A 27,673-nucleotide genomic window follows, 5' to 3' on the forward strand; every position below is an offset into this window, starting at 1 on the left:
ATACTTCTGGAACATTCTAATGATCTTATTAGCATCTGATGAAAATTCTCAAGTTCTTCAACACTGGCTGAATATTTTTTGAACGTTAGAGGCCTGTGTGAACTGTGCTTAAAACCATTTTAAAATGAACACTTTGGTTTAATTAAACATTGAATGATGAAATGCATTCGAAATTTTTTTTTAGAGAAATTTGTTCTGATTTTATATTATGACGTGTAATTCAGAGGAACATTTCAGGAACATGTTTAGAACATTTCAGTTACCGTTCCCACAAAAAAATTGCATAATTGTAACACGTTTTTAGAACGAAAACCTCATTATCTGTGTTAAACAACAGCGTGAATCACTAATAAACACTGTGGAGTCCAGGACAAAGGGTGCGGGCCCATGCAGACGTACCATAAACACATGAACCTTTCTTCAGAAGAGCTAAAACACTGAGGCGTTATATCTGCTCAGGTCTTTCTCAAACCCTTACAAAGCTCCAGTCTGGGTAATCCTTTGGACAAATGAAGAAAATGGGAGAGAGTAATGAAAAAAAAAGTCAGCACCTTCACCTCAGCCCAGCGGGGGACACAAAGGTAGAAGATCTGAAAAGCTACGAGCAGAACAAAGGTGCGAACGTTCGTCTAAAGCCCCCAGAGTTACTTAGTGACAAGAGAGTGACATAGAAATAAAGAAAGAGAGGTGGATATAAAAGGCAGAGGAAGAAAAGAAGGATGGAGAGGGTTAAAGAAAGATGAAGTGGTGGTGTTGTGGAGGGGGGGGGTAAGGTTCTGTAATCCTGGAATAGTGGTAGTCAAGCATCTCCATGGAAACAGGCACAAAGGCCTGTGGTTTCCTATTGATGGCTAATTGTATTCTTCACAGCTCTTTTGTTAATTGTTGTCTGCCCAGCTCCTACTTCCTGCTGGGCCACTACACAAAGGCAGGAACAGAGGGGATTAGAAATGGCACATCGGCTTTGGGCTCTCACCCCTGCGCGGCAATGGCTAGTTGTGCATACGCTGAGGGGAAAAAGAGACAGAAAGAGACATAAAAACACAGGTCTGGAGGCGCTTTGAAGGACACAAATGTCACACGGGGTGACTGTGATGGAGCCCCCTCGTTACAGAGAACTTTAATACAATGACGCTGCTGTTGGAAAGGTCTTAATTGAGGGTTTGCTCGAAATGTTTAAGTGTTGTGTGTCAGGTTTGGCAAGCATGCGTATGGTACACTGATATTTTTTTTTGTCACAGCACATTTCACACTTGATTTATAAATAAATAATTTTTTTATTTTTCCCCCTCACTTTTTTAAATCACTGAACTAAATTTGATGTTTGTTTTGTCCTTGCTTTTTTAGACGACATGCAACATATATACATAACTGGGAGTAAATTCACTGCAGAGATCATCATGTCATTGCAAATTAGTCACCTTTGGCTTCAAAAAGTCCATATGACACATTCCAGATCATGCACCATCATATTTTTGTGTCAGGAGTAGACTAAAATTGAAATTCTTCAAATTGAAATTCAATATTTTTTTTTTTGTAAATAAAAAGTATAAAATGCATATTATCATATGCCTTTTTTGAAATTGTAAGTTTTTTTTTAATTGACATTAAAACTTTACATCTGAACTTGAAAACTGACAATAAAGCACTAAAGTTTCATAAAAGTTCATATAACATATTTCAAATCATTTATAGCCATATGGATTTGTGTCAGAATTTGTCTAAAATGTAAACTATATATATACATATATAAGTATACAAATGCATGTTATCCTGTGCTTTTTTCCAAAACTCGATGCTTACACTTATTTACTTGTGTGCAGTAGAGCTACATTAAGGATAAAATGACATCAAAGCTGATTAACAGCAGGTAGCCTACTCATGAACAGAGCATCTCCCTTTCTACCCTTCAAGGATACCAACATTTTTCTTTTTGCCCAAGGGAAACCCAGAAACAAGAGCTTTCCCTTTAAGAGGGAGGCGAATGACAGACAGCAGGAGCGAGAATGTTGGAAACTGAACACCAGAAAGTCATTCTGGAGTGAAGGGAGGCTGGATCGGCGAGAGTGCGACGCATTCATCAGCTGTGCGCTCCGAGTCTCGGGTTGTACTGTAAACCGTTGATAGACAGAAGCGTATTATTCATTGACACGAGGGGAAACCATATTTTGCATGCGGCGTTATCGATTCTGCGGGCCCAGAGACTACGGAAAGACTGAAGGAATAAAGTTTGTGGAGCGCAAAGCGGAGCGCACGGTTTTTTTTTTTTTTTTGGAGTTGGTAAGTGGGCAAATGGCGCTTTGTTTGAAACTTTACGCACGAGTGTTTTGCACGTTCAACACGTTTGTTTCTGTCTGTTGTAAGAGATATAGCAAACCTACCGAAGTAGATCAACGGGACGAAGATTTTGATCCACTTTCATCCACCCGAATCACCTAAGCGAACCTTTTACGCATCAGCAAAGTCAAAATATCCCGGTTTTATGAACCTGCAGAGTAAACAAAACTCGTTTGACTAAGAGTTTAGAAACAAACGAATTCGTTTCTCGCCTGAAACTGTTCTGTGGTGTGTGTCAGAACAGCACGTTTGTTCCTACGGTTGGAAAGGAAATGACAACCTGCTTTCACTGCGTACTCCTTCAATTACTATTGATGTGAGCTGAAAGTGTATTCAGTGTCCTCTCAATTCATACCCGAAGAAGCAGTTGTTTTAATTCAAAGTAGTTCCTACTTCATTTGACATGATTTTTTTTACGCGTAATTATTATTTTTTCTTTCATGCAAGCGTTTTCAAATATGTTTGTTTTATTGTCTTGTGTATGAGGTGAACGCATACTAGCAGACTTTCTAAACACAATTGAATGCATTTTTGTTTGATGTTTTTGTCTGGTCAAATTGTCCTGTTTGGATTGTTTAATCACTCATTTGTGAAAGTGAACTGAATACTGATGATTGGGTCTAATATGACCATTCTTGTGCTTAAAAGTGCATGCACAAATAACTAATAACTTATCATTTTAGGTCCTTTAGAAAAAAGAAATTAGCAGCTCACATTGATATGTATATGCTATAATAATTTTTTTATTATATATATATATTTGTAAATGTATAATTACATTTAAGTTATTTAATATATAATTCAAATTAATACATAGTGTTTTATTTTTATATTCATTACATACACATATATGTAAATAATTACATAAAATGTATATATACATATAAAATCTGCACATCAGTAGTTGCATTTGACTGTGTGTTATTACTTATATGATTTCAATGGATTACACTCAAGTCTGTTTTTATTTCATTTTCATTTACAACATTTTTTTTATTTTTATTTTATTTGAAGACCTGCTAAGAGTTGCTCTTCAGGCAGCTGACAGGTCTGGCAGATTTTCCGTGTGAAATGAACTGTTGATCTCTCTGTTAAAGAATATCAGCCTTCCAGAATAACCAGAAAGCAGAGCTCCTCAGGGCAGACCGACTGTGGCGCAATCGCTGAATAGATGTTTAAGTTTGATAATGAGCTCTAAGTAGACATTTTATTTTCCCTCTTTATGTCTGCATGGTTAAATAAGCACATCGTGTCAGTGCAGGCAGCATATCCTGCTTTTATCCTGCCAAGAGCATCCAGCACCTGAGTTGTGCACCTCCATTGTGAGCGGGCATGTCGACGGATCATTAAAGGGGAAGTTGGCGAAGTGGCCGCAAGTGTTTGGCTTCACAGTGGCTGACTGCGCACAAAACTGCCTGTCAGTAGGGAGTCTCTGACCTTTTGCTTTTTCCCCTCATTTCTATCCATCTTATGTTAATGCTATGCCTTATTTTATTTTTTTGCATCCCTCTCTGTTTCAGCTCCATTTTTATCGGTCTCTTACTCCGTTTGAGAGGTCAGGAAACCAGTGGTGGTTCTCTTTAGCTGTCAGTGCGTCTATACATCCGGTCTTTGCAAAGTCTTGAGCCCAGATCATTTCACATGCTGATTTATACAAACTCTGTGGTGCTCTTATCTGACAGCCAAGGCTGAAATTACTATCAGAGCACTTTGGAGAGCAAACATCCTGAAAATGGGTTGTTTAATAGCTTTTTGGGTCCTCTTCTGTTTTCTGGTGCATGACTGAAGCAGGGTTTCATATCTAGATCAAAGTATGGTCATTATCATTAATTAATAATTCTTATTCGCTGACAAAGCTTGTTGGGATTTTTCAGTTAATGCAAGGACGAAGCAGTACTTCCATTAATAGTGCAAATGAATTTTGTTTTGAAGTAGCCAAATATTGTCCAATTAATTGGCCTGGCCAATATATTGATCAGTCATTTACTCCTTTCTATATCAAGGCTGAAACTATAAAATTGTTACGCTTAAACTATAGCTTACGCTTGGAGTTGTTCCAATCATACTTTTGTTCATCTCTCATATGAGTAATTCTATTGACCTCATCCTGGTGATGCCATCTTTGAGTCAAATGCATCTATAGGATGTCAGTCGCACAATGCAGAAAAAGTTGTGCTAAGAACTTCTGCTGAAACCTTTGCAGCACTGATAAACAGAAAACCTCTTGACATTATTTCCCATAGACTAGAGAGTTTAGCTAGGACAGGCGAATGAACAGAAAGTCCATTCTTTCTGTTATTCAAACTTCAACCTCTTCTGTTGGGATCTGCATTGTTTCATGGGTCCTATCGAGCCGGGGTCTGATGAGACCGAGACAACAATAGCTTGTAAAGTGTGTTTTTCAGGGCTCACCAAAACATCAATGAAATCAAACAGAGCAGGCCAGATAAATGCATTCGATCATTGGGGCTGTCCATCGAATCATCTTCATGCTTTGAATGTGTTCTGTTCAGCCGCTTGTGCTTGGAGTCAAAGAGCTCAGGGGCCCTGTCAGAAATATGAAATGTAATTTTATCTGTAAAGATTGCATTGTAACCATTTTGTTTTGTTCGTAATGTTTAGCAATATTGAAGACCTGCTGTAAAAACCCCTAACAGCATTTTGTTCAAAATGGTTTCCTTTGTAGTTGCAAGACTTATCACTGCTTCTAAGCAATGCATATGTCTAAAGTTAGAAAAGTCTGCACATTTTGTTGCTGTAAGTTTTGACACATTTTTGTAGATCCCTCTTATGGCTTTAGCACATGAGAATACAGAAACATTCTATAAATAATCCCTAATGGCAAGTTATCTTTGTCCGAAATGGTAAAATGGCTTTCCGCACGTGAGAGGTGGCAACTGGAAAGTGCCGTGAGACTAACTCTTCGCCTACAGGTTCCCAAAAACCTCCAGTTTTTGTTCCACCTACCCTCTTTACCATGAGATGAGCTCAGACCCCCAGCGGAAATTAGAAAGTCCTCCATTAGAACATTAGAACAGAGAAAGTGTCAGCACACAATCTGACAGCCACCCATCAAAACCAGCATCACTCTCTTGCTTTTGTCATAACCGTGAACTCAGCCACTTTAGGTAAGACTTGTTTTGCATCTTTGCTTGCTTTGTCTTCAGTTGTTTTGCATTAAGTTTTATTTTTCATATAAATATACTTTTGCTTTTATGCTTTTTAATTGCTTTTAGTGCTTTGGAGGTTATATTGCATATTATAATCAGTTATGCAATGGTAAAACAATATAATTTTCTATGCATCTTTATTTATTTTTGGCGGGACATTTATGCTGCAGTATTATTTTTGAGTCTGTTATATTATATTATATTATATTATATTATATTATATTATATTATATTATATTATATTATATTATATTATATTATATTATATTATATTATATTATATTATATTATATTATATTATATTATATTATATTATATTATATGTTAACTTTACATTACAAAACTTATTTTTTTGAGTTGAGTAATGACCAAACAGGTTTGATCCTTCATGCTGCGACTGGACTTTTGAATTTATGTAGCATGTGTGTTTGTTCTGCACCATGTTCTCAGGTTTATTAAAGTGTGTGAGGGGGAAAAGGTGAAGTTTCATGTGATGCAAGCTTCAACATGACTTTGATTTGGACTGAATATGCTGGTTTGGGTGTGAGCTTAAACAAAGGTTTTCACATAAAAGTTTCAGGGGCAAATTGCAGGGTGGATTTATGCCCTGAATGTATAATTGTTTAAATTAGGGGAAGAATTGTGCTGAATGAAAAGAAAACTGAAAAGGGACAAAGAAAGGCAAACAAACGACACCATTCAGATCTTTTTCATGTGATGGAAATGTTCCCATGGGTCTAGTTTATAGGTTTGTAGAATATGGAAAATATAGTCAAACGTCATTCAGAAATACTCTTGTGGCTAATTCAGGTGAATTAAAACCAGTAAATAAAGACTGTTTTTAAATCGGGGAGTTTAGAAATAATGCAAGAAAATATTTCCTCCATATCTTATCACTGTATAATCACTTCTCACTAAGTTTTTAGCTCCTTCAGAAATATTTAAATAAGAATTAATATGTAAATAATTTATTATTATGTCTTGCACTAGAAATATAAAAAGCCACACTAAATGTGATATTCTATTCTGTTTGATCATTTACATTTATCTGAATAATAACGTCAGTGCAAATATTGTCAACAGATTTGTGTGGGCTTCATTTGTTTGTTTGTCATGTGTAAAAATACAAATGCCTTGCTATGTTCACTCGCAGTCGGATAAACTGTCATTCTAAAACAGTAAGGCCGCTTTCAGTTGTAATGAATATGACCAGGAAATAGTCCTGCAGTTATTTGCATGAACTGCACCGGCCTCCGAGGTGACTTTTGAGAAAACAGCGTAGTGTTCCTGCGGGTTGATATTTTAATAGACCGCCGTAGCCTCATGATTTGTTTCTTTACAAATTAATCAAGGATTGTTATATATTAATTCACGCTCAAACAAACGGTCCACAGATTGTACTGGGGAACTCATATAATGACAGTTATTTTAAGGTTCGCAAAGGTAGTTGCTTGAAATTTTAGGTCTGAGAAATACATTTAGGTTTATGCCTTTAGGATTTTCCTTTATCATATTATACACCATTTCACATCACAAATTATTATTATTTTTTGTTGTTGTTGTTGTTGTTGGTAAAAAGAGATTAATAGTATCCTTCTCTGTTTATGGGCTTTTGATTAGTTTGGAGAAAGAATAGAAAGGAAGAGTAAGAATACTTTTTTTATATGACTTGACAATTTTTTCTTTTTTTAAAAGTGGTTTTAAAAATGGTTCAATTGCTTATTCATGTCTCGCCAGATTCTTGGACAACTTTTTTTAACCACGTTGTCTGATACCTGAGCTTTTCAACGAAAGAGAAATAACATGTTTAGTTCCTTCTCACATTCCCAGTTGACTCATCACTAGCGTGGAACCACAGAAATGTATCATTTAGAACTTACAGAGAAAGCAATTTAATGTAGTGAAAGCGTGGGGGAAGTGCCTTTGCCAGAAAGTCGTCAATTTATGCCACTGTACGTAAGAGCTGACAAATATCACCTCTCTACAGTTGAATCACTAAATATAAATGTTTAAGACTTTCTTAAAAGTTTGTATTTGTTTATGGAAGAGCGACTGCGTAGCATTGCTTCAACATCAGGCTGAAAAAAATGTGTATATATAATAAAAAAACCTTGCAAATTTTTTTTTTACTGCTGACATAATGTTATAATCAAAGTTAGGACTTGATTCCAGAATGTGGGTAGGTTTTGTAGAAATGGGGGGTTGTGTTTGTATGTTAGTGGAAGTGTGTGTATTTCTCGCCTCTACTTGTGCGAGATGTTTGAAGAGAACCTCTTGAGATGTTATCAGAGAGTGTGATACTGCATACTGATGTGGCTTTTAAATACAAGCTCAACATTTGTTAGCAGAGACACTTTTTCCAGTCACTCTTTTCCATGCTGCATTCGTTCTGCCTTGTTTGTGCACCACTCTAATAAATGATTGGAGATTGTTTGCGTTTGACCCCGGTTCTTTTCCCTCTCGTTCAGGTTTCTTGGAGTCCAAGGCATTCAGCTTTTGCTTTTAGAGTTGATTTAGAAGAATAGTTCACAAAAAATGACATTTTGTCCCTGTTTACTATAAAACCAAAGTCACCAATGCGGCTCCTTTCCATACAAAAACAGTTTGTAATGTCCACATCTGCCTCCAAAGCTTCCAAAATGCAGAAAAAGCACCATGAGGGTTAGAAAAAACAATTTTGGGTGAAATATTTTTAAGTTTTAGTTGAGTAGCTCATGGAGAGTAAACTTGATGGATGGATTTTCTTTGCACAAGATCCCAAATGCTTCTACAATTCCATCATATCCTTCGGTCTTCCTGCGTCACGCCTCCTTTTCCCACCCTTGTTTTTCTATTAACCGTTGTTTCTCAGCCTTGCGGTGAGTGTGTATCCTGTTTTTGACAGCAGGAGCCCACGTGCTCCGTCCTGTACCGGTGAAGTGGCCGGTGGGGTGGGGAGGGAGGGAGCGAGGCGCAGGGTCTCAGGATGTCCTGAAAGGTGAAGGTTTCGTCTTCTCTTCCTGTCTGGGTCCTCATGTTGTGAGCAATGGAGCTCCACGATCTGCCCCGCTTGAATGTGGTAACATGACGGAGAAAAACATTTGAGGTCCTGCCTAATTTTAGCTTGATTTTTTATCACCTTCATGTTTTCCGTAGTTTTGTGTGAGATACATATTAAGTAGCTAGTTTTGATACACGAAAAAAAAATTTCATAGGATGTAAATAAAAGAAAGATTATTGGATTATGATTTACAGTAAAATACTATTTCAGTCTTTCTACTTCAAAATGTCATATTTCATTCAATGTGTTACTTGAATATCTTTTGTAATTAATTGTGAAATTTACTAACAGTTTCTGGTTGAAAATTAAATATTATTTCAGACTTTCTGCTTCAAAATTTTTGCATTTAATTCAATGTTACTTGCATTCCTTTGTAATTATTGTGAAATAATAAATTTGCAATTTTTTAAAATTATTTTCTTCAGTCTAGCGAGGCAGAGGAGGTGATTTGTAATAAATAACGAATAAGATTTAAGTTTGTTTTACACACACTGAAAAAAAACAAATGGTGTAGTATTTACCGATAGATTGCTAGTTAATTTCACACATAATTAAAGATAGGCAAATACATTTTTTGGGAGTAAATTAGAACAAAATAAAAAAAGTGTTGTCAACTGTTCTTGTAAATCAATTATAAATGCATGCATTTGACTCTAAAAACAACAGGTTAAGTGTGTAATTGCTAACAAAAGGAAACATGAAATTTTGAAGCAGAAAGACCGAAACAGTATTTCTGTACAGTAATACAGTATTAAACATTATTATTAAATGTATTCCAATAATCCTTTTACGTATGATGCTTCAAATACAGGACTTAAATCATATTAACTACTTTAACTGCTTTTTTTAAAATCATTTTTGGACCAAGATCACTTGGACATTGTGCAAAATATCTCCTTCACGAGGGTGGGAGTATTATGGGTGAACTATCATTTTAAGATGCCTTTTTAAGATCAGTGGATTGTCCTAAATCATTCAGACAATTCAAACGCTATGATGTTATGGTCAACACCCGCTGCTTCCCGGCACATCTTTGACCTCAAGACTATGACCTGTGGGTGCTTAGAATTACCTGTTGTGCTCCTCGTAGCACAAAACAGCCCGGTCCAGTCTCCATGACAACCACATAGAAGATAGACTCCTAACTCATTTCAAAGACCTGTAGTCATTCAAGGACGCGCCTGCAAGACCCAGAGCCTTCTGGATCTGATGTTATGATCTCTAGCGTTGGAAAACACGTCTAATGGATTGCGCACAAACTGCGTTGCACTCGTACACTTCTATAAAACAAATGGAAAAGGTCCATCTGAATCGAGATTGGATATAAAAGTGTGCCAGGCTTAGAATAAAGCAGATTTTAATGTATTTTGCCTTTGTCTTTCTTTGCCTGAAGGGGGTGGCGGACGTTTTTTTGTGTGTCTTTTTCGCAAAAGGGGGCCCTTCACTAACATCTTTTATTCCCTTTCTCTTGTTATATTTCTTTATTCCAAGTGTGTTTTGTACTCGGCCTCCTTTCATTGCCCCCTCCTCTTGTCTCTCAGATAAATGCCACACTAGCCTTTCACTTGGCGCCACAATAACTGGACTGTTTTAGCCCAGAGAGGCACAATGAAAGAGGCTGCTTTTTAACCTGCATTTCTCAAAAGCACAAGGAGGAAAAAACGTCGGCGACCCACTCTCCTTTCTTTCTCCTCTTCTCTTTTGTGTCCAGAGCGTGGTTGTACCATCATCCCATTTATATGTCTTATTTAGAAGATCACAAAAGAACATGAGCCCAAAATTCTGGTCTTTAGAGCTGCTTTTGTTGTGGAAAAAGACAAAGTCGACTAGAAAAAGTCGCCGACAATGTTTGTTTTGATGTACCATGCTGATTTATTGGAAATATGTAAGGCTACTGCTTCAGCTTTGAGCACTTTTGTCCCCGTGGAAAAATAGGCTCTCTTAATTCATTTACATGCATCACGTGCAAAGAATTGATGAACTTTTTTTTTTCGACACATCTCAATTAAATGATGTGTTGTTTAAAAACATTGACATTTTGAGCAGTTTCGATGTTTTGGTCAAAACTGTTAAGGCAAAGTTCAAAGCTTGCATTTTGTGTGTGTGTGTGTGTGTGTGTGTGTGTGTGTGTGTGTGTGTGTGTGTGTGTGATCTTACGTATACTTAAAATTAGCTTAATGTGTCAGTATTACAATTGATTTGGAAATTACTTCCAATGTAATATTCAGTAAAATTAAGTTGCATTTTATCTTAAGCATGCATTTTTTGATTTAACTTCATTAGTTGCTTATATTATTAGTCATGTCCAGCAACTGATAACATTTCCAAAAAAAAAAAAATTAAGCTACGAATTTATTTAATAATAATAAAAATATTTTAAAATAATGTACATTGACGAATTACTTGTAATTATTTTTTTCTTTTTTTCCCCCTAATTTCCAGGAAGATTTATAGAAGGTTTGACTCTATATTCAAATCAAACATGGATGTATAGGTCACAAAATTCAGATGTCACAATTTCCGGGACCAAATGCAAACAATCAGATCCCAAAAGCAAACAACAAATGGTGCTAATGTACACCTACACTGTTACTACAAAAAATCCATAATCTTGATCTTTTCTCTCTGTCTTGATAATTTTTTTCTGAATTTGTAAAATATTTCCATAATGGAATCTATGAGTCTGGAGTCTGTATCATAAATCACGAGTTAAGCTTAGCTTAAAGGCATGCTGTAAATGTATAGTACTCATAAACGAACACTGAGGTAGTATTTCCAATTGAAACGGTACCCGGAAACAATATTGAATTCGTCACAAACTAATGCATCTTTGGTTTAGAATCCATGTGTCCTTGTGGTTTCTACACTCCGTGTGTAAACCTTGTTGATTTGCATTGTTTTTTTCCTTTCCTGCATTCAAAACATTGAGACCGGTGAGTTTAGGCGGGGACTATCTGGGGCTGTCCCCTGCACGGAAGAGGAAAATCCATCAAAAAAAGAGCTCTTATTACACAAAGCTCATTGATCAATACTTAATGAAAACACATTTGCCTGTTTTTGAAGTTAGAGTCTGTATTGTATGCTGTAGGAAATGAGTTTTGACTACTAGCTTGTCGCAAGGTTCACAAAAACTACTTTGTTTTTGCTTTTTTAGACACTTAGGATTTGCACGCTACTGTTCATCTGTGTTCTTGGCAAATTCAACAATTTGTGATTTTGACGATCATCGTAAAAGTTGCATTGTAATATTTCCTATGATGTAAATGTCAAATAATTTTTGTTTTTACTATGATTACTAAGTGATTAGTTTTAAGGCGTTTCTTTAAGAGTTTGTAATGCTTGTGCATGAACAATTGTTTAAGGCATTGCATAACCCACACCCTATAATTATTGGTCTGAAAGAATTAATCAGTACCATTGTTCTTCCAGAGTATGTTTTAGATGTTGAAACACACTTGGGTTCATCGAAATGAAAGCGTTATTTAAACAATTTCCATAGTATAGTTTTTCTATTTATTTTTAGTAGATATAGCAAAATGTCATCAGCAGTCAAATCAAAACGCAAACAAAATGTTCTGTATCCATCTGATTTTGGTTTGGGCCATGTTTATTCCTGGATACTCTTCTCCTTTTTCACTTTCACAATGTTATCAAATCCCTATCTGTGTAAAGTACTCAGTGGAAAGTTATAACAGAGGCAAACGGCATGCAAATGCTACTGTTTGCCTTCGCTATAGGGCATACTTTTGTGGCCGCAGTTTTGCGCATCCTGCATCGAGAGCGGCAGCTCTCTTCTCTATTCCTGGGAGGTCACTGGACAGTTTTTCTAAGGGGGTGTCCACTGTCTTCCATATAACAAGATGAGTTGCTACTTCAGACTTCCACACTGGCAAGTGGAGCGGTTTCCAAGAGACAGCCAGAAGACAATGAAAACTTACCAGATGCTCTTGAGGTTGGTAGACCGTTTGTGTAGGTCAAGGCTTTGAATCTTTAAGAGTACAGTTACTGGCAGGTGGGTTTGGAAGCTGCTGTTGTTCGGTTTCAACAGCTGATTGGACTTTGTGTCGCATGAAGCTTACAAACACTTCTGCTTTTAGCTGTGTTTTGTCTTAATCGAAACCCACCATCATCCAATGCATTCTGCTGCATTCCCACAACGTCTCGAGTGCTGGTTTACAACAGGTGTTTGTAAAGTTAGAACGTGTCTAATTGTTACGTGCCTCTATTTGGCAAGTGCAATGATTTAAGGTGTTAAAAAGCAAAAAAAAAAAAGAGTCTTTGGACTTAAAGTTCAAACTGGTGTTGTCACTTTGAGTCTTCTGTTCGCTTAGATGTCGGTAAAATAATGTATTTGCACGCATAGGCTTGTTTTTGGCACTCCTGACAGTTTTGTTTGTGTTTTTGACAATTTTTGACAAGCCTGGCTTGTCACAATGCAGAAATTAACCACTTCAGGATCATCACAAGGAAAGGGAGAGTTCGAAACAACAAAGAAAACTCGTATTTGCATCAGAGGAGCGCGGGACAGAATGTGAGGCCGTGACACGTTGCGACTTGTAAGGCAACTTAAGCTTTTGTCTCGTGTGCCCCCAACCGTGGGAAGTATTTTATTTCAGAGATGTTTTAGCTCAAAAGCAAAGAACCTGGAGGCTGATCTTATCTTAGACTACGTTAGTCTGTCAGAGCTCTTTGGGAATACGTTTTATGGCTCCACATCCGAGCAACAGGTAAGAACAAACTACAGACGACTTTTCTTGGCAGTTACCATCAATCATATTGTTGATTCCTCTGGCTTGTTTTGCATGCGCTGACATAAGAGCTTGCCATTATATGTCTTATCGCTATCACCAAGTTATGACACATTCACGTTTTGCTTGGAGCAAAGATTAAAGAGGATTAAGAACAATGCTGTCAGTACCGTCCTTTTGTGTGTGTGTGTGTGTGTGTATGTTTTCTCTTTCCTTTTTAAAATCTGATTAATTCTTTACGGAAACCTGTTTTTGAGTATAGAAATCTACAGAAACCTGTTTTTGAGTATAGAAATCCTGGTAGCACTTTAATTTAAGGGCCAATTCTCACTATTAACCAGTTGCTTATTAGCATGCCTTTTAATTGCATATTGACTGTTTATTAGTACTTCTAAAGCACATATGTATGCCTTATTCTTTAGATCCCTTAATCCTGCCTTATATCTAAACTTAACAGCTACCTTACTAACTATTAATAAGCAGCAAATTAGGAGTTAATGGAAGTTAAAATAAAGTCTGACTAAAATCTTATTTACTATTTAAGATAGTCACAATTATGAGATATAAAGTTGCAACTGTGAGAAATAAAATTCAGCAATTCTAAGATAGTGTTACCTTTTCTTTTGCTTTGCTCTGTAGTTCAAATTAGATATTTTCATGTAGTTCTATTTAGACATTACAAAAGACCACTATGCTACATAAAGTTGCAAAATATATTGTGCCATTTTGCGTCAATCTCAGCTTTTAGGATTTACCCATCCAACTGGTGTTTTTTTTTTTAGTGTTTTTTTTTATGATGCAACATTCTTTAACACTTGTAAACGATGAGTGTGGAGAGGCTTTGCTCTAAAATTAATCTTTACAAGTCCGTTTAGAGCTTGAGGCTGTGCCATTTTTTGACAGTCAAATCCCTCCGAGCAAATAGCCGGAATATCTCTAGAACTTCAAGTGCACTTGGAAGGAGCTGACAAATTCACACTTCCTGCACCTGGTTTGTGGATCAGCGCTCCTCAACTGGGGGAACAGAAATAATTTTAGCCTCGTCACAATAGGAACTTAATAGCGCAGACTCCTCGCAAGTGTTTATTTATAATGCACCAATGGTGGCAGGATCTTTCTTGAGTGCACTTGGTTCCCAGGGAAAGGAGGGGGTCTTGTCCTTGGTATCTAAATCTGATTTGGGAAGACCGTATCAAGTTTGCAGTTCACACCGACTGATTTGTATTGAAAGAGCGACCTGAAACGAGTTTGACGACTGCCAGTGACTATCCAAAGTTTTAGTTTGTGGCACCTCCTCACAACCAAATGCAATTCCTGTATTTTTACAGACAAAACTTTGTTTGCTTGTAGGTCAGGCAACTACATCAGAACAGGAAACGATGTCCTTTTACCCAAACTACCTTCTAGATTGGCAAATCACTACTTTGAAAAAACAGATTGTTCCATTGAATTCTCTTCTTCAAACAATTCAACCAAGTTTCTCAGCTTAACAGAAAACATTTGAGTGTTCAACTTTATTCTTGTTTTAATGTAAACGCACAGGCTGCTTTTGTGTTTTCCGAGTGGATGAAAAAGTACAGGAGGAACTGGAATCGGCCCAGTGAGTGTTCCGCTTTTTCTTTTTTTTCTTTTTTTTTTTCTGCCACGGACCATCGGCACATTCCGTTTGTATTGTTATACCGCTGTGTTTCCTGCAGCCTATTGCTTTTGTCCATGTCAAGCCCATTGTTTAAACTTCCTTTGTTCTTTCTCTGTAACAATGGCCAATATTGATATATATATATATATATATATATATATATATATATATATATATATATATATATGCATATACACAGAGAGCTAGTGATTGAAACAGAAAGGGAGCGATGCATTTTCCGTCGTGTTTGTTTTCTTTGGGTTGTCTTGTGTTTCTTTTGTCATGCGGAGCAAAGGAGGAGAGGTGTTTATAGACCTCGGCTAATTTTAAAAATCGCCTTCTCTTTCTTTCCTTTATTCCATCCATCTCTCTCCTCCTCTTGTCCTTCATTGCAGAAGGGTTTGCCGTGCTACTTGAGACGGCCAGATACTTGATGAGCACACTAGAGTCTTGCATCTGTTTTCTGACAGTGTGTTGACAGACTCGAACAACTTCGGATGCACGCACACACAACACAAACACGCACAAATATCCTCTCCCAACACCGAGCGGCTCCTGGGCCCCAGAGACCCTGAAAAAGTGGCTTTGGTCAAAGAATTTGAATGGGGCGGCCTGTGTTTGGGCTCTACAAAAACCCTTCTGTTCCTTATGCAAAGCAGTCAGCTGTTGTTGTTTTTTTCTTTTTTTTCCTATGGTCTTTCTGTTCTTCCCAGACAGTAGCTGTACAAAACTGGAATACCCTTGTTAGTAATGCAGTCTTATGTGGTCTCTTCTTGCTGAAATGCTAATGTACCCAAGGCATTTTGCTTCTGTAATGTGACGTATTTCTGGGTGAAACAGAATATTTAATGAGACAATGTGTAGGATGGGAATTGATTGGATGCTCCAGAGCACCTCTATATGACAGGTGTTCGGATGGAATGGGATAAAAATTAAGAGGCCTTGATGACATGAACTGAAAATTAAAGTTGTTTCAGAGGCAGAGCAAATTATTTCTGGATTAAGATGGACTGATTAATTCTATTTTTAATTGTCTGAATGGTTTGGTTTTGTAGAATGTGTGAGCCCAGTCCAACTGCTGTACATCCCCACGCCAAGGGCAATGTGACCATGATGGGTGTTGGTATCAAGCTTGAAGACGACGAATCAGGAGGAAGAGCCGTCCACAGAGAATCCCAGCAGTCCTCTCCAGTCAGTGATTGGTCAGGTCGGCAGCTGTCGGACAGAGACGACTCTGAGAAGTCAGCACCCCCTAATGCACAATCGCCTTTGGTATGAAGTGTTTATGAATTTCAGTTGTTTGTTTTATAAATATTTTTTTTTCAATTTTTCTTTTTTTTTAATGAGATATAGGATTTCTGTAGTGAGTACTTAACCTCATGGTTCCTGTGTTTTTTTAGGCGAGCTCTCCCAGTAAAGACCCAGTACGATCATACACACCTGCCAGTCAAGATGGAGGCAGTAGAGCTCATGATAAGAATGACAGCAAGCCTAATGAAAGTGAGGGTAAGTTCCTTAGTTCCAAGTTAACGGTTCCTTCACAAAAAAAAAGCAAAAAAAAAAGGTCTTCACAGAGTGCTAATTAGCATATTCACACTTGGTCCATGGCATTCATTGTGTTCCAATGTTTCAAGGCGGCTGTTTGAGAGTAAAGAGGTTTTTGAACGTTTTAATTTTGATGGAAACCCATGCAAGTGGTTTGTCCATGTGTGTGTCAGCAATTAGAATGCCATTGCTTTTAATGCACTCTTCATTGAGATGATCCAATTTCCTACTTTGCTTCAAGTTCTATGAAGCCTCTTAGTCCTCGAGTGTTTTCTTCAAAAGGCTTTCTTTTTGTTTTCACACATTCTATGCAATGTTTTCAGTTTTCTATTTTTCTTTTGGTATAACTGGGGGTTTTAGCTCAAGGATTTTCAGAACAGTGTTTCTATCATCGAGATGAAATTTTTTTTCTTTATTTGCTTCTCTATTATGCTACTCTTTGTCTAAGGGACTTCATTATGTTAAGTATAGATATGTATTGTAGATTGTTAGATATTAAATTATAAGTAAAATTCTCTTTTTCTCTCTTACTATATATATATATATATTTATAGTTTACACACGTGTGTGTGTGTGTGTGTGTGTGTATGTGTATATATGTATGTACGTGTATGTGTGTGTATATATATATATATATATATATATATATATATATATATGTATATATGTGTGTGTGTGTGTGTATATATATATATATATATATATATATATATATATACGTATATGTGTGTATGTATGTGTATATATGTATACGCACTGTATATTTATAGAATTGAATTCCAATTTAATTAAATACATTTTTAATACAATATATATTTTTTATTATATTTTTTTAATTATATCTGTTCCTCCTCTTTTTTTATTTATTTTTTAGTGATGCCTTCTATTGAAAAACTTCTCAATACGGACTGGAAAGAAAAGTTCCTTGGGAAGGGTCTTCATGGCAGTGTCAACCTAAAAGGTAAATTTGTGTTTATACTGCACATACAAGCACTTTGTCATGCAAATCACCAAAATAGAGCAACCATATAGTGTTGTTTCTATTTGTTCCATTGTGGATCATCTCACATTTGTGTTTCACTGACACCTTCTGCCTGACCAACAGCATGTGCGTATGTGTTTACAGGAACCCCAGAGAGTCTGGCAGAGAAGGAGCTGCAGTTGTTGTTGATGATAAACCAGCTCTCTGGTCTGCGAGAGCAGCTGCTAGGAGCTCATTCTGAGCAGAGGAACATGGCCGCTCTGCTGCTGGAGAAACAGCAGCAACAGATGGAACTGGCAAGGCAGCAGCAAGAACAGGTGTGTAGACACTTTATTTGAAAAGTGAAAAAAAAATATAATTAAGAAAAAGCAGTGTCGAATGAAATCAGATACATCAATATGGGAGTTAGTTTGGTTTCTAAAATCTGAATATTTGTTTAGATTGCCAAACAGCAGCAGCAGTTGATACAGCAGCAACATAAAATCAACTTACTGCAGCAGCAAATTCAGGTGAGGCTGAATATCATGATTTAAAATCTTGCAGTTTATTTCAATGTATGAATTGGGAACCATCTTAAGATCATGAAGGAATAGTTCACCTAAAAGGATTAAATCAGCTTTTCTTTGGGTGAACTATTCCTTTAAGGTGTTCTCTGTGACCTTTGACCCAGCAGGTAAACATGCCGTATGTTATGATCCCTGCATTTCATCCCAATGCCCAACCGCTGACAGTCACCTCTGAAGCCCAGATGGGTTTGCCTCTGCAGCCCATTCCCTGCAAACCAGGTGAGCTTCACTAAACCCTCTGTAATTTCCTCAACTCCCCTCCCTTCGCCCGATGCAGTGAATTGTTCGCACATCTTGATACAGCCATGAAAGACCTACCTATAGGCATATTGAGCAACAGTTTGCTTTTACAAACTTCAGATGGATCGAACAGCATCTGTCAAAAATCGCTGAATAATGTACTTCAAATATTATCCTTTGTTGGTTATTTGAAAAACTTGTTTGCTCTTGCTCTTTTCAGCATATGCTTATCAGCAGTCGTTTGTATTTTTAGATAATAAGTAGACTGGAGCAAAGCTGAATTGAAAGATTTAATACTTGCTTTTCTAGAAATGTATGAACTGCAAAAAAAAATTTTCCTTCTCTTAATGCATGTTCGTCTGAAGGTCTGTTTGGTAATGTAAGTGGTTATTGCATGAATTGATGGCTTTGCTCATGTCTTTGGTCCACTTAGAAAGTGCTTCAGAAAGAAAGAATAATTGAACGGACTGCCTGAGTGAATTTCTTGCCCATGCACTGAAGAACAGCTCAGGGTTGGCCATTGATTTAGAGTGTATATTGATCTGGTAAAATACAGAGCGGGTTATTTGCATTGACGTCTGTAATGTATGGCACTGTGTCCTCACTCGGTTAAAAGACTCTTGTGAACGCACAACTTTGATGCCTGTATGCATGTACTCTTGTCCCTTAGAAGATGAAGGGTAGAAACGAACAGGGAACAATAGAACAAGTGTATGAGCTAGTCGGCTAACACAGTTGAGCCACCTTTGTATTGAAACCTGGAGTAGAGGACCAAGGACTCAAGTGAATCTGAGCTCAAAGACTTTATTCAGCTATATTAGAGATGTTCTCAGGCGATAAACACTTTGAGAAGTTTTTACCTTGAAGTTTGACATAAAAATATTGACCTGAACCTAGCCTAAAACCTGATAGTTTGTCAAGTCCCATTGGGCTTGGGTTGGGTAGTAGATCTCTAGCATGTTGACTGACCATTTATTTTTGTAAATCCTTCAAGTTTCAGTCTTCTGAATTAACTTTCTTTGTTTTTAGTGGAGTATCCCATGCCATTGCTGCCTAATCCACACTCCGCCCCAGTCAAAAGGTCCAGTAGCACAGTCTTTCGCCAGGTACCCTTTCCTTACGTTCTTTTGCAGGTCATCTCAGTTTGTTGTATCCATTAATGTATCTCATAGTGACTTTGTTCTCCAGGATACCTGTCAACCCCTCAACCTCACGGCTAAACCCAAGACCCCAAGTCCACAGGCACTGGAAATGGCCCACCTGCAGACAGGGTACCGACCCAGAGATCTGTCGCATAGCCCTCCTCGATCTGCCCTCAGCCTGAGTATGTGATACTACACCTCACTGACACACCCAGACTGTAACATAATTTGCTTGGAAGGTTTAAGCTATGCTTTGTGTTTTGAGCTAATTTGACAAGTCCAAAGATTTGTTTGGTTACAACTGATCTTGCAACAACTGCAGAACTGTTTAGTAGATTTAGACCGTGACCGTAAATTTCTTTATTACAGTTCCATAACAAGTTCCACAACTTTGTTGTGCTGTCAGGTGTGTCAGAAAACACCTCTACCTCTTTATGAGTCAGACACATCCACTGTGGTTTTCCTGCCATGGCATTGTTTGAGAGGGAAGTACTTGAGGTTCACATTCAGAAAAAATGACCCTGTTAGAAAGTACCCTTCTCCTACTATTAGAAAGTACCCTTCTCCTCCCTATTCCTACTGACAATACTCTTCTATCCCAAGTATTAACGGCAGGTCAGAAAACCTGTTCCTCCCTTCAAACCAGCCTCTAAGAATGTGTCAGCACCAGACGTGACTGTTTGTCTTAAGCCTTTGGACTCAAGACTAGGGGGCTCATCCGGGACAGGATCATATACTTGAGCTCGAGCCAAGTGCTTTATTTGTGCATCACAAGACGGAGAGGGATGAATGTGTCTCTCTTGACCTTGTCTAAAGTTTCCTTTCTCTCTCGCCCTTTCACTCTTCAGGCTTCTTGGGAGAGGGTGATGTTGTGACACAAGCCATTCATGATGCCCAGCAGCTGTTGCGTGGAGGACAAGGCCCGACAGGCCGAGAGAGGGACCGTGAGAGGGACAACAACACAAGGCTGGTGAGTTGACATCTTAGCGCACACACAAACACGCTTTCAAGATACTCCACACCCCAGTTCTCCAAGGTTCCTCATGGCACCTGGGGCCCGCTGTTTGTCACCATTGGTCATGCGTCAAGGCCGAAGCATCGGGGCAAGTGTCCATTAATACTTCACACTTGAAGTGCCTCTCTTTGAGAACACCCACTGTGTTACAAGAGAAGAGGGGCGGTCAGGGTCAGCGATGGATATTGTTTTACAGGGGTTCATGATATCGGTTAAACAAGGGGTACATTCCCCTTTCAGCCAAGAACAGCTGTTATTAGAGGCCCACTGCAACTTGTGTGTTCACTCGTTTGTATACGTGGCAATTGCAGAACAGCCTCTGGTCTCCGTAGACACCTGTTTCGACAACCACTTTGTTTCTCCTTTGGAGTTCAGTTTAACCGCAGGGAGATATGACAGTGATTTCGCCTTTGTTGTCAACAGGGTTTTGAAGCATTCCACTTAAACCTGTTTTTACAGCTTGACACTTGTAGAACTGTTTTACATGGTCTTGAAAATGCAGGTAGACGTAGACAACAATTCCGAGCCATTTGAAAGTGAGATAAATATAGCTCATTAATGTTTGAATTAATGTTTGACATTTGACAACCACAAATGTCCCTGGAGCTCTTTAAGTTTGTTGCTTTTGTAATGTTGTCCGGCTTCTGTAAAAACGGTGCCAACATAAAAAGCAATTCCTGTTCCAGCTGGATGCATTGATCACTGATGATTGTGTTTTTTATATATGTTTTAACATAAGCTGTATTTCAATCTGTTTGCCTGTTGATTTATTTTAAGGAGGCGTCTCGAGACCGGATGGATGATGGACAGTCCCTGCGGACGAATGAGGACCACCTCAGCAGTGACTCTGAGGGTATGTATGGGTCAACTATACATTTTTCACATTTTTAGTTTTGTTTATTTAATACATTAATAAGCATACTCCCAGGATGGTGTGCTTTAACTGTTAACACAGGAAAGTCTTTAAATTAGTTTTGCACAGCTTCTTGCGTCGATGCTGTCTACTTTGCAAACCATTTTGGTCTTATGTAAACGCCCCCTAAGAGACCTGTCCAATAATCTCATCCCAATCGAATTATATATGGCTACCAGTTTAGTTGAATAGTCGTTCAAATTGCTAATTTTGAAATAGTGGTTTAGCCAAGAAATTTAACTTGATGACAAATTTGAGCTTTGTGTGCTTTTCTGATCAAATAAACAATTGCCTTATGAATGCATATGAATTTATGACTGTTTCTAATACAATAAAAATAACTCTTTAGCATGCAGCAAACACAGATGCCACCTGCCTATGTAATTGCATTTGGCTGCAGGGCGTGTAGTCAAACAAAAGGAAGTTGTGTGTGTCTAGACTGATTGTTTTGTTTTTAATCTTGTTGTTCCCAACAGGGCAGATGGCAATCTCTGGTGTGGGTAACTTTGGTGAATCCCGGACTCCCTCCTCTGGCCACATCAAACGTCCCATGAACGCCTTCATGGTGTGGGCCAAAGATGAAAGACGACGTATCCTGCAGGCATACCCTGACATGCATAACTCCAGTATCAGCAAGATCCTCGGTAAGAGAGAATAGAGCCGCTGCTTTAAAAAACGCTGGATTTTACCAATAGATATTGATTGTTAAGATAGTTGGTAACACTTTTGATGAGGGAACTTTATTCACTATCAGCTATTTGAATGCATATTACAAGCATATTGGCTGTTTATTAGCACATATCAATGCATAACCATATTCTACATTCCTTAACCCTAAACATAACTACTGCAAACACAACTTTACTTACTATCAATAAGCAGCAATTTTTAAGTCTCTGGTGTCCCCAGAATGTGTCTGTGAAGTTTCAGCTCAAAATACCCCACAGATCATTAATTATATCATTTTGAAAATACCTATTTTGTGTGGAGGCAAAAATGCACTGTTTTTCGTGCCTGTCTCTTGAAATGCAAAACAGTAAATAAAATTAATAAATCCACTGCTTGTCTGCTCTGAGGCTGGGACTCTTAAGTGCTCTGTGCAGCTAAAGACAGAACGGTTAGCATGTTTTGCTCAAACTTTCGGCATGACATTAGAACTGGTATACCGTTGTCGTTTGTGAAAACACAATGAGAGCACCGTGGATGTAAATCTACTGATTAAGGGGTGGTAATATTAAAATGAGATCCCTTTTCAACATCACATGTTAAGTGAAATCAGACGTGCTCGTTTTTTCTGAGGCTTGCAGAAAACGGCATAACAAACAATTTTTTACCGGGGATATCTTTTTCTTGTTTCTTTGTTTGGTATATGCACTGGGGACCTGATTATAGCACTTAAAACCTGGAAAAGTCAGATTTTCATATGTCACCTTTAGCAATAGTTAAAAAATAAAACCATTTTGAGATTAAAGTCATAAAATTTCAAGAAAACTGTCAAAATAAAATGTTGAGATTAAACGTATTAAATTTCAAGAATAAAGTTATTTTTCGAGAAAAAAAATCATTAGTTTAAGAAAAAAAGTTTAAATAAAATGTTGAGAATAAACTTTATTTTTGAAATTTAATAAATTTAATGTCTACATTTTATTTAGAAATTTTTAATCTCAAAATGGTTTCACTTTTTATTATTGCTTGGCCCTAATCTTATGTACACCTTTAATAGATTGTTATATTTAAAAATTATTAGCATGGCATGCACATTAATGATTGATACACATCTGACACGTAACTCTAATTTGCAAATTTTAATTGTTGTACTTAGTCTTTCACTCTGCCCATAGATTTTTAAGATAAGCACATTGTTCACTTTGTCCATCAAAGTGCTTTTATAATTGTCTTCTTGTCAAAGAAAAATGTTGCTGTCAAATATTTTTCACCATACTTTCCATCAACGAATGCTCTACTGACTATAATGTCTCTAATCCTTCCTCTTTGTGGATTCTGAAGCACCTGTTCCGACAACATTGTCCTCATTGTTGTATTATTATTTCATCTCCTCTACCCCTTTATCTTTCTCTTGAGATCAGTTGTTTATTGTTGGGATGGGCTGAGGGGTTATGGGAACGTTCAGTTTGTTATGCTCACAGCTAATCCTACAGTCACAAGTGTAGGTGTTACTCTGTTAAACACGTCTATATTTTCAAACATGCAACTTGCTATTGCCCCCTGGAATGAAGAGGAGGACACAAGGTCTTGAAGGTTAAAAAGGGGTCACACTAGAGCACGAACAGCCACCTGGCTCCTGGGGTTACAGGAAAACAACACCCAAAACTTCAGCCCCCTCATCCCTTGCTGCACCTCTGCCTTCCTCAGTTCTTTCCTTTCACAAAACCCTCTCATTCCATTCCATTGTGATGACACTGACACCCTCCTGATTCAGGCTTTCTTTTCCTCCTGAACATGGCCTGCAGCTCCTTTTAGTACACACCTACGTTTCTGTCAGTTTACTGTCTTTTTAGCCCAGAGCACACATTAAGAGGCAGCGCTATTGCACGTACGAAGTCGGTAAATCAAATTCTTACAATGTGAAAAATGTGTAACATAGTGTATTAGGTCAATGAATTCTTCAGGTCAGTAATTGTTTTTTCTTCTTCTTTGCACTGCCTTGTACTTTCACTCTAATTTATCTCTCACTTCCCGGTCGATGTGGAATTTCAACTTTCACCGATTCAAAAAAAAAAAAACAACAACTGAAAAACCTGCTCCAAATGTGGCCAAAAGTATTTGGATTCTTCCTTCTAATAAAATGGTTTAAATGCTTTAATTATTACTGACAGGTGCATATAATATACAGCCATGCGATACAATTTCTTCCTGTCATAGCAGTATCCTCTATCTAGCAATTATTTTCAGGATCATCTAGTGAAAAACATTTCCGTGTGTATATAAACAAGCTCCCATCAAGCACATGGGTGTGTTGTTTAGGTGTCCACATTCTTTTGGTGCCCACATGTAGTACTCCTTTGGTTATATGATAGTGCACCTTACATATTGTTATTCTTGCCATCCCTTAGGTTCCAGGTGGAAGTCCATGTCCAATCAGGAGAAGCAGCCATACTATGAAGAGCAGGCCAGACTGAGTCGGCAGCATCTGGAACGTTACCCAGACTACAAATACAAACCCCGGCCGAAGCGGACCTGTATCGTGGAGGGTAGACGACTGCGGGTCGGAGAGTACAAGGCCATGATGAAGAGTCGACGACAGGAGCAACGAGTTTCTTACCCTACAAGGTGATGCCTGCTGACACACTCAACAGATCTTAATTTTTTTGGCCTTTTGTTGGAGAATGCAGTGGAGGTGTCCATCTCCATAACTAAAGGCCAATGCGATTCGCATCTCGATGCATAGCCAACGATATGATACATTAAAAATACATCTGAAGTAGCTACCGATGATATTCACCCCTATAACAATGCAGTGCGATCGGATTTAACACAATGCTATTCAACGTAATACGCTGGAAAAAATACGTTGCTATGTGATTCAATATGGTACAGAAAGTTCGCTTTTATTTCTTTGGTTCAGACAGATATCCATGTTAATCTATATTCTATATGACTGTCAGGACAAGTTTAGAGAGGAGAAATCAATCTACATCAGAGGTCGCGTCATTTAGGGAATTTTTTTTTTTTAGCAGTGAAGGGAAAAACCTGAAGGCTGTCCGTCACTTCGATAGATTACACTGAGGGATGTAATACCCATCCCTGTCCAGTTTGTGTCAGGTGTGCTCCAGTGTGGCAGCAGAGCACTCGATCATCAGCCTCCAGAACATAATTAAAACTGTCACCAGTCTTTTGGGTCTGTGTACGTTTTTCAGTTTGAAATGAAATAAGCAGAAACAAGAAAATAGTCGTTTTTTTTTTTTTTTGGTTCGCATGTAGAAAACGGATAAACGACTCCAAAATTAATTTTCCCTTTGGTGGTGGTCATAACGCCTCTTTCTGCCGATTGGTCAACCAAATCTGATCCTGTGACGTCATCCTCAGTTCATTCACCAAAATAATAGCCCTCTGCTGCTGTATGGGGCAGGTCTGACCATTTTTTTAATTTTTTGCTTATTTCATTTCAAATAAAAAAAAAAACTATTAAAACGTACATGTAGCCTTTGATTACGCACAGGCGAGTACCCACTAGTAAAGCGAAAGAGATGATCAGTTCACGTTGCTACTTCGCTTGATCTGAGGTGTCTACAGCGACCTATCATGATGCAACATTAAAGAGAGCCAAAATGTAATTTATTGTTTGAATTTACTAATAAAACGGACAGAATTTGAAATCTGAGACATTGTTTTATATCAAAAGTAACAACGCACAAAGCTTAGCCTATTGCGATTTATTGAATAGGAGGCACTATATGTACGGTTCATTCATCAACTGAAACAGAATCGATTGGGATTTAAGAATCAACATTGGCTCACAAAAATGAGAATCTATTAAAATAAAAGAAAAAATTATATTTTGTTGTTTTTAGTGCCCTCCCCTGTCACTGTGGTATGTGGTGTTGAATGTGAAAAGCAACCCTCTACATTGCGAGTAAATCATTCACATATGCGCCTAAATCTCTCCTCTCCACCAGTAAGCTGGTGTGTGGTGGGCGTTCTGGCACAATATGGCTGCCGTCGCATCATCCAGGTGGATGCTGCACACTGGTGGTGGATGAGGAGATACCCCCTGACTATGTAAAGCGCTTTGAGTGCATAGAAAAGCGCTATATAAATGTAATGAATTATTATTATTATTATTATTATTATTAAATCGTCACTCTGGCGAGTAAATTGTCTAATGCTGGACAATGGCTAATACATTCTCCGATTTTAGTCGCCAGTGTGTGAGTTGGAGGCTAGTATAAGTTTAGCACAGATATATTTTCACTCACTGGACACTTTGACTGAGCGCTTCAGAGTTTCACTCTCTGTCAGGCGATCTGTGATGTTTTTCAGTTCATCTCAATGGATGCGCATTGCACCTGTATTTGATGTACCGTAAACTCTAGTGTGTAGGTGCACACCTCGTCGTCACTTTGTCTCACACACGGAGAGAGAGAGAGAGAGAGAGAGAGTTGACGCACTACATGTAAACAATACTCTTTGTTGTTGTCAAAATAACGGTGTTCTTTTGGAACTCTTCAGCGTTTAAGAACAGCTGGGCTTTCCGGTAGTAGGTGGAACTAATGCGCAAACGACAATCTCATTGGCTGGCGCTCACCTGTTATTGTTCCTGTTTTGATTTTAGTAAATCAGTTTGAGTGAACACACACAACCTGATTAATATTCATCAATCCAGTAACTCATTAATCCTTAGTGCTTTTTAAATTGGTCTTATTAGTAGAATTCATATCATTATTATCTTATCAGTATTTTTGTTTTTTGTTTTTTCCCTATATTTTATTTTTACAGAAACGCGGAATGACCAAAAAAGCACCTACAGTACACCAGTCCAGTTAAAATGTTCAGTTAAAATGACTAATATGCATTAAATCATGGTTATCAAGTTTTAATTCTAATTAATATAGTTCTATTATTAAATAATACTTGATATCATATTATAATAGTCAACAGACTGATGTTAAGAGTGTACTTTCATTTATATAAAAAACTGCCATTTTACAAACATTATATATATATATATATATATAAATATATATATAAATATATATATATATATATATATATATATATATATAAATATATATATATAAATGATGATGCATCCCGCTACAAATACAAACTTGAAGCTGATTCACACTTTTTTAATTGATACATCGCCTCTTTAACTTTTATGCTAATGCAGATCAGTTGATGCAAATCGGTGAATCGTACCATTACAATAATGCAGTCAGTAATATAAAATACCTGATGTTTGGTTTGACGTTTATTCCCACAGCCAATCAGAGCAGCAGCTACCGTACCCCTCCAGCGAAGGACAGTACCCGACGACACCGGTGTCAAGGGCCCCATTGCCCTTGCACCCTGCCCTCCTGGAGCACTACCTTCCTCGGGGTCTGGAGCCCCCAAAAGGCCAAGGGAGCGAGATGCGGGAGGCCGTGAGGCCCAGACAGCCCTACAGCGAAGGGGAGGAGAGTGACGCGGGTGAACGCAGTGAGGGAGAGCTGGTCGTCCTCACTGACTGAGACCGAACAAGGAAATAATCAAAGGACAGAGAGGGTGAAAAATGCGATGAATGAGATGGAGAAAATAATTGGGAGTTTTTGCAATCCCTCCCTACAACATGATGGTGTCCAATATATGGTATAGGTCAGTGTTTTTCTGTCCAGT

General features: G+C 37.9%; 2 protein-coding genes across 8 annotated transcripts in view; both read left to right on the top strand.

Moving 5' to 3' along the window:
• Positions 1-27,673, top strand: part of snrpe (small nuclear ribonucleoprotein polypeptide E) — a 148,066-nt gene that overhangs the window by 13,029 nt on the left and 107,364 nt on the right. The window lies entirely within an intron of this gene.
• On the top strand, positions 1,997-27,644 carry LOC132126408 (transcription factor SOX-13-like). Of its 7 annotated transcripts, none has more exons than XM_059537657.1 (14): positions 1,997-2,284; positions 16,000-16,206; positions 16,335-16,440; positions 17,354-17,440; positions 17,606-17,778; positions 17,902-17,970; positions 18,132-18,246; positions 19,297-19,373; positions 19,456-19,591; positions 20,258-20,379; positions 21,202-21,277; positions 21,814-21,981; positions 24,412-24,628; positions 27,282-27,644. In XM_059537657.1, the coding sequence occupies exons 2-14, from the start codon at positions 16,045-16,047 to the stop codon at positions 27,526-27,528; spliced, it is 1,755 nt and encodes a 584-aa protein (XP_059393640.1). In that variant the 5' UTR covers positions 1,997-2,284; positions 16,000-16,044; the 3' UTR covers positions 27,529-27,644. The 7 variants fall into 7 exon arrangements, with proteins under 7 accessions (XP_059393640.1, XP_059393637.1, XP_059393633.1 ...); XM_059537654.1 differs by having other exon boundaries at positions 1,997-2,280; positions 15,990-16,206; XM_059537650.1 differs by having other exon boundaries at positions 1,997-2,276; positions 15,990-16,206.

The sequence above is a fragment of the Carassius carassius genome, chromosome 44 (assembly GCF_963082965.1).
Source record: "Carassius carassius chromosome 44, fCarCar2.1, whole genome shotgun sequence".
NCBI lineage: Eukaryota > Metazoa > Chordata > Actinopteri > Cypriniformes > Cyprinidae > Carassius > Carassius carassius.

Coding starts and splice junctions, on each gene's coding strand:
- LOC132126408 (XM_059537650.1), top strand. CDS start 2,173: ATGCGGCGTTATCGATTCTGCGGGCCCAGAGACTACGGAAAGACTGAA. Junction 17,441..17,605: donor TGGCAGTGTCAACCTAAAAG/GTAAATTTGTGT, acceptor ATGTGTTTACAG/GAACCCCAGAGAGTCTGGCA. Junction 19,592..20,257: donor TCGATCTGCCCTCAGCCTGA/GTATGTGATACT, acceptor TTCACTCTTCAG/GCTTCTTGGGAGAGGGTGAT.